This window comes from Alligator sinensis, unplaced genomic scaffold (genome assembly GCF_000455745.1).
Source record: "Alligator sinensis unplaced genomic scaffold, ASM45574v1 scaffold453_1, whole genome shotgun sequence".
Lineage (NCBI taxonomy): Eukaryota > Metazoa > Chordata > Crocodylia > Alligatoridae > Alligator > Alligator sinensis.
The window spans coordinates 64,460-79,637 of NW_005842485.1; the positions used below are offsets into that span (position 1 = coordinate 64,460).

Genomic DNA, 15,178 nt, shown 5'->3' on the forward strand with positions numbered 1-15,178 from the left:
CTGCCGACTCATGTTCATCTTGGAGTCCACTAGGACTCCAAGATCCCTTTCCACTTCCATGCCACCCAGCAGGTCATTCCCTAGGCAGTAGGTGTGCTGGACATTCTTCCTCCTTAGGTGTAGCACTTTGCATTTCTCCTTGTTGAACTGCATTCTGTTGTTTTCTGCACACTTGTCCAACCTGTCCAGGTCTGCTTGTAGTTGTTCCCTGCCCTCCGGCATGTCCACTTCTCCCCATAGCTTTGTGTCATCTGCAAACTTGGACAGAGTACATTTCACTCCCTCGTCCAAGTCGCTGATGACATTACAGGTGATCCACACACCACATACTGTGGGTGTGTTTCACCTGTAATTATCCAATGCTCCTATGTACTATGGGATTTGGTCAAGGCAAAATAGTCCCAGTACTGAAGGCTACTCAGGGGAGAAGGAATTTTTTCCCCCCTAAAAATGAACCTGAAAACATGGGAGCAACTTATGGGCAGGAACACTATGGTTCAGTGTTGGCCAGTCTGATTTATCAACAGTCCCATCCTTGGCACGTTTCTCCCAAGCCCATGTTGCCTGGCAGTCCAGTCATGCCTCCAGAAGTAGGAGCAACTCCTGGCAGTTGCTGTACATAAATGAGAGCAGGCAGTGAGCAATCAGGACTGTATGACTGTGTGTGGATGGTCCAGTGGTTATGGAGTGAGGGTGGGGGTCAGGAGGTTTAATAATAGCCTTAACGAGTATAATCTGCTCAGACACCACAGTTGCAGGGACCCTGTGAGGGCCTGGCAGGTTTAATGTTATTGAGGATGGCTTAGGGAGCTGAAGCAAAGCCTGTGGGTGCAAAAGGATACCAAATGATGGCCAGTCTTGGTGATCTGAACGCGTGTGTGAACGCGGAGTCTGAGACAATATCTTTTCATTCTCTGATTAACATTCTGACTGTGCTGCTCTTCTTCCCTTTTCTTTTTGATGTTCGTCTCCCACTCTTTCTCTGTAGCTTCGTAAGCTTATCAGTGACTTCTCTATCTTTGTGTCCATACTAATGTTTGTCGGTCTTGATCTGTGTTTCGGAATGAACACACCCAAACTACAAGTGCCTACAGACTTTAAGGTAAAAGAAACAGCCTTTCGTAAATACCTCCACCCCTTAGAAAGTAATGGCACAGGAACAAATTATTGGCTGGGGAGGGCAGTGGCGCAGCCTCAAGCCAGTTCTTGTCACCAGAACCATGGAATAGGAGGGTCCTTGCATTTTGGAAGAAGCTAGTGGTCCAATCTGGGTCTGGACTAGGTTTGTGCTAAAAATTCAGAGCCAGAGGGGAGAGGTACTGAAATCTTTCCAGCTCTAGCAAGCTGCTAGTAGCGATTTTGCATGAATGTCACCATCTGATTGGACAGACTAGGTTGTATGGGAGATTTCCAGCCTGGAGAACTCCTCCTGGTAGTGGGTCAGAGCCAGAATTAAAACCTTCAGGGGTGGGTGCAGGCTCTGGGGTGTTCAGACCCGGGTAGAGCAGACATGGAACAAGATGGCAGGAACTTGTGTGGAAAACCATGATTATAGAGCGTGGTTTGACTCTTGCCCCAAGGTCCCTGTGGAGTATCCCTCTGAGATGCCACACGTGCATAGCCAGAATCCACGCTGTTCTTGTTCCTGATGCTGAAATAGTCTAACCTGGAAGCCTGCCCTAACCCTGGTAACGGTTGCCTTTTCAGCCCACCCGCCTTGACCGAGGGTGGTTTGTGTTCCCGTTTGGCAAGAATCCATGGTGGATCTACTTGGCCAGCGCACTCCCTGCTCTCCTGGTCACCATCCTGATCTTCATGGACCAGCAGATCACAGCCGTCATTGTCAACCGGAAGGAGCATAAACTGAGGGTGCGGCTCGGGCAGTGGCACAGAGCAGGCACCAAGCTCTTCCTCTCGTGGGGCCGAGGCATGGCCAGGAGCTGGGCAATGACATGGTCCCTGGCAATGTGGTGCCTGGCCAGGAGGAGAAGTTATGCCTGGGCAGGCCCCGAGGGTAGCGGAGGGTGGAGACACCAGTTGCATCCCAGTGCTGGCAAGACTCCAGGACTACAGAGGTCTGTAGCTGCCTTTCTGCCCAGCAGCAAAGGCCCGCCTTGTGCAGTGTTTGCTGAAGACATTGCCTTGTGCAATGTTGCTTGTGCAGTAGTTTGTCTGAGGCATCTGGGGCAGGGATGCCCTCCAAAGCATGCCCTGGGAAAGAAAGAGCTCCCAAGTCCTGGAGGGACAAGAAATGACAGCAGAATTTGTGGGGTTGAAGCCAGGACAGTGGTAGTGGCCAAAGGGTAAGCAGAACACGAGACTGTAAGAATTGCCATGTACAGAGTCAGACCATAGGACCATCTGGTCCAGTCTCTGGTGTCACACGGCAGCAGAGAGTGGATACTGGAAGGGAGAGAGAACTGGGTCTGACCAGGGTGTTTTCCACTGTTTCACTCTCCCTTGCAGCCTCCAGCATCAAAGCTCTAGGATGTTCTGATTCAGAGGCCGTGCCCCTCACTGCCATGATCAATAGCTGCCAAGGGCCCTTTCCTCCAAGAACGTGTCCTCCCTAGCAGCATTGCCAGGTGTACAATAATTATCGTATTTGTACGATCATTTCCACCCTTGTATGATGTAGGCTCAAGAACAGTAAAAGTGTTCAAAATTTACCATAATTTATGAGGCAGCTAATTGATGCAGCATATGCAAAACCCAAGTCACTCTCAGGGAATCTTAATTGACTTTTGGGTTTGCTGTCAGCACTTCCTTATGATTGCTTGTCTCTAAATAAAGAAATGCTTCAACTTTGATGGCCCAGTTCTCACTCCCTGGCGACTTACAGTGAGCAGTATAACGTAAATAAAAAGAAGACTTGTTTGCATAGGTATTTGTGTACTTATTTGCATTTTTTCGGTGTATGATACTTTTTCAGCAATTGGGATAATTTTGAGCTTCCAATACGATAATTTCATATTGTAGACCTGGCAATGCTGCTAACTAGGGCTGCTGTCAAAAATCCCAGCTGTGATGGTGGGCATGTTAAATGGCTCCCCTGCTTCAGTAGTGAGGCTGGGAGCTCGCGTGCGGTTTCTGACTGGACCCATCCGGATGCTCTCTTCCAGAAAGCAGCAGGCTACCACCTGGACCTGTTCTGGGTTGGGATCCTGATGGCCATATGCTCCTTCATGGGGCTGCCCTGGTACGTGGCAGCCACCGTCATTTCCATCGCCCACATTGACAGCCTGAAGATGGAGACCGAGACCAGTGCGCCAGGAGAGCAGCCGCAGTTCCTGGGTGTGAGGTGAGGCCTTGTGTTGGGAAGGGATCAACAGCAGCACTGCAGGTATCTGAGCTTGTCCCTTTCTGTGGTCATAAGGACCAGGACAAGGAGGAATAGATCTAAATGGCAGAGCAGGACCCAGAGTGGCTGTTAGGCGGGTTTCTCTCACAGCAAGGATGGGTCAGCAGTGGAGCAAATACCTGGAGTCACTGCACAGTTTCCAGCGATCAAAGTCTAAGTGCAGGCATTTGCACTTCGCAGGGGTGAAGGCTGGCTTAAGCCAGGGTCGAACCAGAGGACCGGCAGAGGTCCCCGTCAGTCATATGGGACTTGTGCAGGTGCTGTGATTTGTTGAGGGAAAGCCAAGGGTGCTCACTGTCCGGCAGCCTGCAGGTCACGTAGATCCCAAGGCTGATTTTTAAAATTTTTTTAAGGAAAATGTTTCATGTCCAAAGTCAAATAAGCCAAATCAAACCCAAATCTGTGAGTCATTCAAGAACCACATGTAGCCCTAAAACGAGCAAGCTTCTTCCACCCCCGCCTGGGCCTTCAGATGCCTCCACATTGTTCGGTGAGCATCCTACATGCAGGCCCAAACCTGGAAGCTTGGGGTTCAGGTGCCTCCAAGTTTGGCTTGCCCTCAGCCATATGGCTGCAGGAGCAAGCTAGGGAGGAGTCTCCCATTTCCATAAAGTCATCACGTAGCTGAGATCCTCCCAATGGAAGCTGGGCAGTGGGAAGCTAACTATGAGGCTTTCCTAGGGAGTCCTGTCCGGGTGCGATCATCCACTACACAGTGCCACTTTAATTGTATTACCTTGGTCAGGGTATTTCCCCTGCCACCATCATGGTCATGGTATTTCCTCTGCCAGATAGGAGAGCATGCCCAGCATGTCACGGCATTGCGCTGCAGAGCTAGCTAGAAAAGGCTGGGCCCCAGCAAAGGGGTCCTCAGAACAATATGCTGAGCCTCTATTCCCCCTCTGCCCCCAAGCCTCTTTGCAGTTCCCCCAGGGAGACTCTCCACTGCCCTGGTGACTTTTGTAGTCCAAGCATTATGCCAAGGGGCTGTCAGTCACTCTGGCTAGAGTTGCTCTTAGCTTGTGACACCCACTTGCCTACAGGACAGGAGTATGCCTTTGAAATGGGCTCCAGTTATGTGAGGTGATGACTTCAGAGAAGCTCAGGGGCACTCCCAAATATCTCAAGCCAGGACTGTGCAGGAACTGAGCGAGGGCAAGACGCCCTTTGCTGGTGCTGCAGAACCAGCCGGGAGGGAGGTTGGGGTTGCAGAGCAAAATGGAGCTGCGGTGGAAGGCAAACAAGTGTTTCCCAGAAAGACTGTTTGTCAGGGAGCAGAGGGAAGCAGAGAGCACGGCTGTCACAGAAGTGGAACAGCGGAGGGTGTTCGTCCATCCCTGCCACTGGACATTGCTCTGTAGCGGTGAGGTAGAGGTGTGTGTAAGAGGCGTCCCTGTGTTGGCTGCGTACCTGGCTGGCACTGTACCAGAGAAGCGCAGTGCAGACAAGGCTGTGTCTCCTGTGAAGGCTCCATTTCCCTCTCTGTCTTTGCTCTTTGGTAGGGAACAGCGAGTCACCGGGATCATCGTCTTTGTCCTGACCGGGATATCTGTCTTCTTGGCTCCAATTCTGAAGGTAAAACTTACGCCCTGCTCCACGTCGCCCTGCACCTGGCAGCCAGGCTGGGTACTTGTGAGCTTGTTGAGCAGGGAACAGAGCTGGGCTGAACCAGCCCCAGCTAAGTCACAGTGTGTAGCACAGGGGACACCTCTTATTAATCTGCCTTTGGCATAACGATGGTGGTGAAAGGGGCACGAGTCTCCGAGCCCTCCACTTGGGCTCTGTAGCACGAAGGGTAGACGTGCTCTCCTCTCCTGTGAAGGTGCTGCAGGCCTCTGTTAAAGTCCACCCTCTCACCTCATGAATAGGGATGACAAAACCTCTAATCCCAAGCATGATGTTGGGGTGACATGACATTGCAGGGGCACCCAGAACCCCGCAGCCCCTCCTCGGTCTGCTCCAAAGTGTAGGCATTGGTCACTGGAGTGCATGAAGGACACCCTCTCAGGTGTGACAGCGGGGCTGTGACTCACACTCGCAGAGGTCGCCAGGTCGTTAAAAAGCAAGTGGCTTGTTGAAGTTTGAAGTGCCCAAAGAGACGAAGAAGGGGCTGGCCCTTCTGGGGCTTCCAGGCAGGTCTTACTGGATAGTTGCAAAGCATTAGGGCTTCCTAGGCCCTGAGCCAGTGTTTCAATCCAGGTGAGCGATGCTAAGCACAGTTGAACCTGACTCAGTGGCAGTTCCCCTGAAGCCCAGGCCTGCAGAGCCCCAGGCAACCTGTGGCAAAAGATCCTGCCTCTGGGGGAAGCAGAGGTGAGGGAGGAGAAGCGCTGCTAGAGAATCAGTTCATGGGGGCTGGTAAGCACTGTGTCTTTGTGCCCACAGTATATCCCAATGCCAGTGCTGTATGGCGTCTTCCTGTACATGGGGGTGGCCTCTCTCAACGGCATCCAGGTAAGAGCTGCGCCTGGCTTACTGATGACGTGCCCTTGCTCCCATTGTAGTTGCCATCCTTGGGCCCCTCACCTGTGAAATCCAGGAGCTGAAATAACCTATTGGTTGTTGTGTGGAGTGGACTTCAGTGGAAAGGGAATGGATGTCTAGGTCCTGGTCCTCTCTGGATCCATTCACTGCTTGAGAGCCCAGCGGGGTCTCAGGGCTCTGCAAGGAAAGCGGGTAGTACTACTAGGACTGCTGTCTGTCTGCCCGCCTGTCTCAGGGAGCGCCCTCCTGTTCCTCGCCACAGTATTGGAGTCTGTTCCACATAAAGCAGACTGGCAGGAGCACGGCAGGGGGCATGGGGTCTCCCACTCTGTCTCCTTCCATGGAGGTGCAGAAAGCTCCCCCTGGGCTTTTTGTTGAGGTGCCAGGGAGATGGACAAGGCCAGGCATGGGGTTTCCAGCCAGGCCTGGGAAGAGAGGCTGAAGCTGAATTGGACCATGGCTGCTATAGCTACAGGGGTCGGGTATGAAAGAGATGTTGGTCTGGAAGCACCGTTGCATTTAGCTGGCTGGGGACCAATGGTGGCAATCCCCCTCACAAGGAACTCCCTCCGGCTGATCTGTGCATGACTGGCCCCTTTCTACCAGCCGGTACCTATGAGGCCACAACCCCCAGCCATCTGTCTGGCAGTGAGACAAAGCTTGGCAGCTGAGTGCAACTTTTTCAGCTCTTGCGAGGCTCTGATCCCCCAGGGATGAAGGAAAAGTAGGCATAAATTGGGCCTGGGTCATTGGGGCAGTCGAACCACTGGGTGTAATGCCCCTGACCGTTCCTGTGGCCTGTTTGGGAATGGAGAACAAGGTGGGGCTCAGGGTAAAAATAGGTATGGAGGGCATTAGGCCGGAGCCATGGAGGCTGGGTCAAGGCAGGTGCAGCAGCTGTGGCTCTTGGGAGCACGAATCCGCACATGAGGGCTGGTGTGGAGGGACCCGCAGCTGAGTATGCTGCCCTGCCACGTGCTTTGTGTGCAGAGGGGGGCAGGAGTCCACTGCGGGTCCAGCTCCCACCTCCATCTGGGCCCCATAAGCAAGGCATCCACCACAGGGCAAGCCTGCCCATCTGCAACCCCCTCGGTCAGCAGGGCAGTCATGTACTTGGCAGAGGGTCTGTCCCGATCCCTAGGGTCATCAGCAGATGCCTGAGGCTCCTCTCACCCTGGAGTGGGTCATGATGATCCTCAGTAGTAGTTCAGCTGCCCGGTCACTGTTGCTTGTGTGGCATCCCTGCCGGACCCAGGCTTTCCCTGGGATAACACCTGTCTGTTCCCTCGCAGTTCTGGGATCGCTGCAAGCTCTTCCTGATGCCGGCCAAGCACCAGCCAGACTATGTCTTCCTCCGCCACGTGCCCCTGCGGCGGATCCACCTCTTCACGCTGGTGCAGATCATCTGCCTCACCGTCCTCTGGATCCTCAAGTCCACTGTGGTGGCCATCATCTTCCCTGTCATGGTAGGGCGCTCCCACTCACTGCTGGCTCCCAGGGCAGGCCTGGAGCAGAAGTCTCCATGCACATCCCCTTCCTGCCCCCGGTCTGTCTTTGATGTCCTCCTCCTCAGGAGGTGCCTCTCATCATGAGGCAATTTAACTTGGCCTTTAATGAAGAGCTGAAAGACCTGAGGTGGTGGGGTTGTGGTCGGGAGGCCTCCTGGCTCCTCCTCAAGTTCGTGTTCCTCTCAGAGACAGCACTCAGGTGGTGTTGGTACCCTCCAGTCTGAACCTGAGAGGACCCGTTTTCAATAAAAAACGTCGGGGAGATGTGTAAGTCTGAGGTCTGAAAGAAAACTGAAGTCCCTGGGGTCAAATCAAAGCCCTCAATTCAGCTCATCAGACTTTGGCATAGATGAAAGACTAGGAAGGTTGGTGTGCGTGTGTGTGTGTGTACGCGTGCATGCGGTGGGTGTAGTCTGGTCTGGTAACAACCGGAGCACCCGCATCTTCTCTGAAGGCCTCAGAGATGGCCATGGAGCCCCCTTGGATGGGTCTGGCTTCTCTCAGCATCCTCAGACCGGGCTGCCATAGCCTGCCACTGGTTATTGAGGTGTCTGCCCCTCCTGGCTCTAGGAACCAGGGGTCACAGCCTTTTTGTGGTGTAACTCAAGGTGAAAACTGGCCAGTTTTCCTCCGGGGAAGCCTGCAGCACAGAAACCTGTCTGCCCACATTGGGATGACTCTCTCTTCCCCTTTTTCCACTGCAGATTTTGGCCCTAATCTTGGTGAGGAAGATGCTGGACTTTGTCTTTTCCCAGCATGACCTAGCCTGGATTGACAACATCATTCCCGAGAAAGAGAAGAAGAAGGAAGATGACAAGAAGAAGAAGAAAAAAGGCAACCGAGGGGAGGACAGCAGTGAAGAGGAGGTGGGCCCACAGGGCTCAGGAGAATGAGCCAGAGGGCTTCGTGGCCTGTTAGGGTCAGGGGCTCCCAGCTATGTGCTCAAAGGGAGGGGATACGCCCTGTGCGTGCCAGGCGCGTTTCTCAGGGGAGGGCCTTGGGGTTCTCTCTCTGTCACGGCGGGTCTGTCGCAAAATGCAGCTCTGTCCACGTGGCCTCGTGAGTACCTGGATTTGCTGCGCATTTGAGGCAGAAGGGTGCTGTAGCTATTGCAAGTGGTGCAAAACCAGAGTGGTCCAATCTTCAGCTTGGGGGTGGGTTTTAGGGCCTCTCAGCTCAAGGGGACTGGTGCGGAGGTGGCCCATGCAGACTAGGATGCCAAGGTGTTACCATCCGGTGGAGGTTGTCACCTGTGTTACAAGTGTTGAGCTCTGTCCCGAAGGAAGGAAAGCCTGCCTCGAAGTGGGGGAATTTGTCGCTATCCTACAGAACATTTGGGAGGAGTGACGTGTCCTCCTGAACCCTGTGTGTTTGTGGGGAAAAAGGGGCAGGAATCCGGCTCCTATTGAACACAGCAAGAGCTTTGCTGTGGGCCTCGATAGGCTCACAGTTTACTTATAAACAGGCTGGGCAAAATGTCCAAAAGTGCCCAAGGAGGAACCAGGGTGGTGTCAGTGCCTGAATCATGTAGGCAGTTTTGAAAGTGGGGAGTGGTTGGCAGAACATGGTGGAGCCCCCGGTGGTTTTCACTGCACTCAGCTCCAGAGATACGGTTCTTTTTCTTGTTCCTTTCCTGAGAACTGTTTCAAATTTTTGAACCTCAGTGTGAAAAGTATCCAACCTGGGCACCAAAGGCTAGGACCCCGAAATCCTCGGCGAGTCACTCTAGAGTATTCAGAGTGCCCTGAAGTCTCACCAAGATCCCTGAGAGCCAGAGGTGGTGCAAATAGGCTTGTGCAAATAGGCAGTCATATGGGGGGGGGGTCCTAAATGCACGCGTCACTGCCTCTCGTGAAGGCTTCCACAGCTGAAACGGGCAGCCGTGACTATTGAGGCAAAATGTCCTTGGGTGCAGCAAAAGCCTCCCAGGAGCTGGAAGGCAGCAGAGATCTTAGATGCTGAGTCTTTTCCTTTCTGAGAGTTGAGAGGAGACTGTCCATAAGGTGCCAAGAAGCCTAACAGGTAATGTGGAGTTGGGTGGGCCATTCTCACCCATGCCTCAGGACGGCGACCTGCTGGAAGGCTGTGGTCCTGGGCTTGGTAGAGCATATTGCATCCAGTGTGGTTTTTCACTAGTGCATAGGTAGAGAGAGATGTCCCAGCTGGGTCACAGCATTTCAGGGAGGAGGTTGCAACCAAGCTAGAGAGTCTACAGTGCCTGTGCTGGATGGGCCGCTGTGCTGTGCAAGTCCCTCTGAATGCAAGGGCCCTGGGGAATTGCTTTGGTGTGCCGCCTTTCTCCTCCTGGGGGAGGTTCACTTGCCTCTGTGTTTTTCTCCAGGAAAAAGGTCCTTCTGCCGGAGTGCTGCGGTCTGACTGCTCTCCCAACGGCTCGGACCTGGATCGTAGGTAAAAGGATGTGGGACAGAAGTGGGTAATCTCTCCCAAGGGCATAGAGCCCCCAGTCTGTAGGCATCAGGGGCCTTCGTGGTGGCAGGAAGGCATGGACCCCCCGGGAGGGGAAGGCATAGCTCAGGGTACACCCAGAGAGGTTGTGCTTGAAGGGTTTGGAAACAGAGCACTGAAGCTGAAGGTCCACCCTGGGCTGTGTGGGTGGGATTTGTCCTTCTCTAGCATTGTGGCCACACTGCTACCTCACGGGGTGGGGGTGGTGAACACCACCCAACAGGAGCAGGAGCTAGTTTCTGCAGGGCAGTGGCAGGCCCCAGGCCGGAGGTTCCTGGCTAGAGGGCCTTGCCCTCTGCTCAGGGTCAGACTGATGCCATACTTGGGGTCAGGAAGAAATTTTACCCCTTGGTCAGATTAGGATGGACTGGGGGTGGGTTTCTTCTTCCTCTGTAGCAGGGGGCATGGCCCTCTACCTGCGATCTCTTAAGCGTGTATGGATAACTTTTCATAGAAGCAGGACGTTGGCTGCCATGGCCCCCCTGCTCTACTTGTAGCAGGCTCTGGTGTTTGGTGCGTCGTGTCAGGGCATACGGGCATCTTGTGTAGAGTGTAGATAGTTTGTCTGGGGTGGTTTGGACAGGGATAATCCTGCCCTGGGCAGGGAGTTGGGCTACATGTGACCTCCGGAGGTCCCTTCCAGCCCCACTTCTCTATGAATCTGTGATCACCCTCAAGCTTGAGATGTGAAAACAGGGCTGGGTAAAGCACTGTCCTAGGGCTGTAAAGGGCTGGGATTCTTAGAGGATTTATAATGACTGAGCCCGAGTGGCTGCAGAGTGAGCCAAGACTGATGGTCCCGTGTGCACAGGGGGCCAGGCTAAGCAGCCGTTCTCTCAGCACAGAGCCATGCAGTCCCCTGGCATGCTAGGTGATTGCATGGACTGGCGCGTTGGCTGGAAATGGAGCTGAGGTGGCAGCACAAGGGGGGCCCACAATCCTGGCTAAGGTCAAGTGGCGCGAGGAGCTTTGCAAGCTGACTGCTTCCTGGCTCTTGGCTTTTCTCTCTGGTGTTGGAGTCATCACTGTCCTAGGGAGTGCTCAGGTGGGGAATGGCACTGGGAGTGATGCGATTACAGAAAAGGAAGCCCGTGTGCCAGGAGCCATGCAGGGGAGAGCATGGGGTCGCCTGGCAGTACCAAAAATGTGACCCGCTAGTGCTTACTGCAGGTAATGCAAAACTTTAAAACTCAGTTCAGAGCTGATACCTTTTATTAGACCAGCTAAGAAATTGCCAAAAAGTTGTAGTGGGCACTAGAGGGCACCAGTGTAACATCACAAAGAACCAGGGCATGGAAACCAGAAACCAGCCTGAACCATGGGTGGAAAGCACTGGTGCAAGGAACTTGCTAGAGGCCAGCTGCACTCATAGGCTGTATGTGTGAGCGGTGACTGCCAGGGGACATGTTCCCAAGGGGCACACGGAGGGGTTCCTCACCTCAGACCCTGCTCCCAGTCCTCCCATAATGCTGTCACCACTGCCTCACAGGGCATGAAATGCCCCAGGTCCCTTGAAATCATGGGATCCCAGCAGGGACACATGAGTGGCTGCAGCAAGGTGCCCACAAGCTCTGTTGACCAGCCCAGTCAGTGGTTGTGTCAGTCATGGGACTGCTGGCAGTATAGGGCAGGCAAGACATCTAGCCTCACCAGACAGTGGCGGCTGACCCAGGGAAGTGTCCTGGAGAGGAAGAAATACCGGGTAAAAATCCTCTGCAGCCCCCGCAAGCTTAGATGTGAACCTAAAAGGATCATTCTTGTTGTATGGCAGTTTTTTCAAGGCAACAGAGGCCACGTGACTAGGAGGAAGGGAAAGGAATTGAGAGAGGGAAGGTGTGGGCTGGGAAACCTGCCAGCAATGGGATCAGAGAGGCCCAGTGCCCAGGCCATTTGTCACTAGAGTGAGCCACGCTCTGGGAAATACACTCTAGGGAAAACTTGCACACTGGCAGAGGAGACAGCCAGCTGCCAGGGGTGCAATGTCCCCAGCTGGAAGTTGGCAACCCACAAAGTCTGGCTCGACGCTCAAAGGGGCTGCCCCTCTTTCATGCCAGGATCTATGAGGCAGTAATGACAGCCCGCCTCACCCATGGGGGCCCCTGGCTTAGTAAACTTCTGAGGCAGAGGAGCTTCCTTCCATCCTCACCTGTGTCCCCATGTTCCCAGGGACAGGGACTGTTTGATGGGCTGTTGGCAGCATGCCCCAGCTGGGGCCTCCTTCAGCACTCTTTGATCCAAAGTCAAGCCGGTCTCAGGGATGCTGGAGACCATGGGCAACAGCCAAAGGGCAGCTCTGCAAGCGTGCGCCTGTGTTTGGGGGATGTAGGGATAGTAGCATCCTAGGCATGGTAGCATGGTGCTGTCACCATGTACAGCACCACCCCCCCCAGAAGAAGCTGAGAGGTCCTGGCCACTGCTAGAGGAAAGGATGACCTGCCAGGATGTGCCCTAACCCCCTTGTGCTGTCTTGCCTTCCAGCATCACGCTGCACCTGAAGATCTCCTGCCCATCCTCCCCTTCTTTCAACTATGCACAGACCCCGATCTGCACTGTGCCCCAGGTGAAGATCGAGATGGAGTCAGACTCGGAAGACACTGACCCTGAGAAGCCTCCCCGGGACATGGGCAGCGAGACCACGCTATAGTCCCTGGCAGCACCGGCCTGGCACTTCTATGTAAAGACCAAAATGGGCATATTTTTCTATGGGACAGACTGAGGAGAGGAGGGGCCCAGACACACACCTCTCCCATGGCTTTTAGTGTAAGCGATTAGAAGTGCTGTTGACAGCCATCTGGCTCTAGCAGGCACAGAAACGGCCGGCAGCCTCCACCCCATGCCGGGCAGGTGGGAGCAGCACCTGAGGACATAGGACACCACAGGACCATGGGGCTGCGGTCCCCCTGCAATCCTCGAGCAGCTGGTGACATCCAGATGAAAGCACCAAAGACGGGAGGGTCCGCCCAAGGGTGTTTGGATTCGGGCAGCCTCGGCTCCAAACGGCAGCCGCCCTTCCAGGACCCTCTATAGATCCAACAGGCTTCCCACCTGCTCTCCTCTTGGGATGCTCTTAGTCCACATCCCCAGTAACTCGAGGCTCTCAAGGGCAGGGTTTGGAGCTGTTAAGGCACACTCCCCCCAAGGCATCTGTGGCATTCACCCCAGAGGAGGGGGGCTCAGGAATCTGAAACAGCTTGTGGCAGGGTCTGCTTTGTGCTTCCCACGGCACCCTGCAGGAAACCAGGCCCAAGCTGAGTGAAGGAGATTCCCTGCCTGGGGAATTCTGTTCCGCGGAGCAGCTCTTCCAGCCAGCTCCAAACAATGCAGCTGCAGGCCCTAGGCAGTGGAGGAAGGAGTGTCTGCTCTGCAGAGGAACATACTGTGTCCCAGCAGAGTAGTTGGCGGGCTGCTTTGTGCTTGCCACGGCACCCTGCAGGAAACCAGGCCCAAGCTGAGTGAAGGAGATTCCCTGCCTGGGGAATTCTGTTCCGCGGAGCAGCTCTTCCAGCCAGCTCCAAACAATGCAGCTGCAGGCCCTAGGCAGTGGAGGAAGGAGTGTCTGCTCTGCAGAGGAACATACTGTGTCCCAGCAGAGTAGTTGGCGGGGTGTAAAGGGCCGAGGCTATGCCAAGGTCCCTTTCTGCAGTGCACACAGCACTCCTGCCCTGTACCAAGCAGGTATAGGTGGGTGGGTACAAGCAGATCCAGGTGAGTGCACTCCTTGCTCTAATGGGCTAGGTGCTAGAGATGGAAGCCTGCACAGCAGCCAGTTGTCCCGCCGCATCTGGTTAGAGGGGCTCACACAAGACAGTGAGTCCTCAGCTGCAGCCCGAGCAGCACACCCCCGCCATCCACATCAAGTCAAGCCACAGAAAGAGTCCCACTGGTAACAACAAAAAAAGGCTAGTTTTTCCCTGGCAGCCAGCACACATGCTGGTCCAATGGCAGTCTCCCTTGAAAGGACCGTGCAGCGCTGGTGTTCCTGGTGGCTACATAGGGAAGGTAAGGAGCACTCATTGACAGGCTGCAAAATGTGCAAGCCAACAGGACAGGTACCTAAATTCTAAGTATAGAGGTAAGAAAGACCAAGGTACATTCCCATCCACAGGCAGGTGTGATCTGGAAGTGAAGAGAGAATATGACCTTGGGGGTGTGCCAGGGGCTCTTGAAAGAAGGCAACAGTGACAGTGGAGCACTGGCTGTCCCAGTCCAAGAGTATGGGCAACTGCCCATGAAGCCTAGTGGGTGGTATTGAAGCCTGTAACAGAGCAGGTGCCCAGAGTAGCAGGCCAGCTAGCAGACAGCAGCAGTCAAGCTGGGAAGTGTGGTCTGGGGTGTTGCCAGAATATAAACCCATGCACCCAAAGCAGCACAGCCTTTGTAAGAAGAGAACCTGTGCTTTGTGCAGCTGTCCCGATGAGCAGCCCACCCACAAAACACTCAGCCCTCACCAGTTTGCATGGGGATGTTGCCCTTGCCTTCCCGTCCTATCCAGAGGAGTCAAACTGTCCGCATGATCAGAGTGGTTCTCCCTCAGTCTGGAAGAGGCCCACAGGAGGTACCAGAACACATGGTTTAGGGGCTGACCCCATGAAGATAGCTGTACTTGAGGCCTTAGTAATGCTGTCTGTCCAGTCAGCTCAATGATTTGCAGGGTCTGACCAGGGGAAGTGGTTCTTACCTTTTGCACTTGCAAGGTGTCAGGCCATCAGGGAAGGATGGTTCCCAAGCGGTTGTCACACCAGTCCAAAATGCCCCCCTTTAAACAGCATTTGTTTCCTTGCCTGGAGACGTGTGGTTGCATAGAGCCAGGCTTCTAGCTGGTGACTGTGGCTTTTCCTGGTGGGTTTTAATGGTCTTGCTGTAAATGCACGCCCCTCAGCAGTCCTGGCCCTTCGGTAGTGCTATCAACTGTTACAAAGCATAGAGTCAAAACCAGCTCTGCAAGTGCAGTATCAACCTCCCTAGTATGCACATACCTCAGTGCAACAGGCCAGATGTTGGCTTATGGCACATGCAGATGAGTGGGCTGGTGTCCTCCGCCATAGCAGTGACTTCCACCTAAGGGTAGAAGCTTGTTAGTTAGGTCGGCCAAAGGCAGGGTAGAGCTGGCACCTTCTAGATAGATGCAGCTGCCCATGGTAAGCCTCACAGGAGAGCTCAGGTCCTCAGCTGCCAGTGTGGCAAACCCTTCTGCCCTACTGAATGTCAGGGATCTGTGTAAATAATTTGTAGACTCAGTCACTAGGTAATTCCACTCAGTGCTGACAATGGATGCCATGTGGCCTTGGCACTCTGCACCTGGAAAAATGGAGTGTTTTGTTAGTCAGTCTCCCCCCACCCTCCTCTCTTTTATGAGAGC

At 54.1% G+C, this 15,178-nt stretch overlaps 1 protein-coding gene across 1 annotated transcript in view; it reads left to right on the forward strand.

The window, feature by feature from the left end:
* SLC4A5 (solute carrier family 4 member 5) overlaps positions 1 to 13,211 on the forward strand; it is a 60,749-nt gene extending 47,538 nt beyond the window's left edge. The window contains exons 16-24 of the mRNA XM_025212781.1: positions 989 to 1,102; positions 1,708 to 1,869; positions 3,123 to 3,301; positions 4,864 to 4,936; positions 5,747 to 5,815; positions 7,138 to 7,311; positions 8,058 to 8,219; positions 9,695 to 9,762; positions 12,298 to 13,211. Coding sequence (XP_025068566.1) covers positions 989 to 1,102; positions 1,708 to 1,869; positions 3,123 to 3,301; positions 4,864 to 4,936; positions 5,747 to 5,815; positions 7,138 to 7,311; positions 8,058 to 8,219; positions 9,695 to 9,762; positions 12,298 to 12,463 — 1,167 coding nt within the window. The 3' untranslated portion in view covers positions 12,464 to 13,211. The remainder of the gene's footprint in view (positions 1 to 988; positions 1,103 to 1,707; positions 1,870 to 3,122; positions 3,302 to 4,863; positions 4,937 to 5,746; positions 5,816 to 7,137; positions 7,312 to 8,057; positions 8,220 to 9,694; positions 9,763 to 12,297) is intronic.
* Positions 13,212 to 15,178: the final 1,967 nt, after the last annotated feature.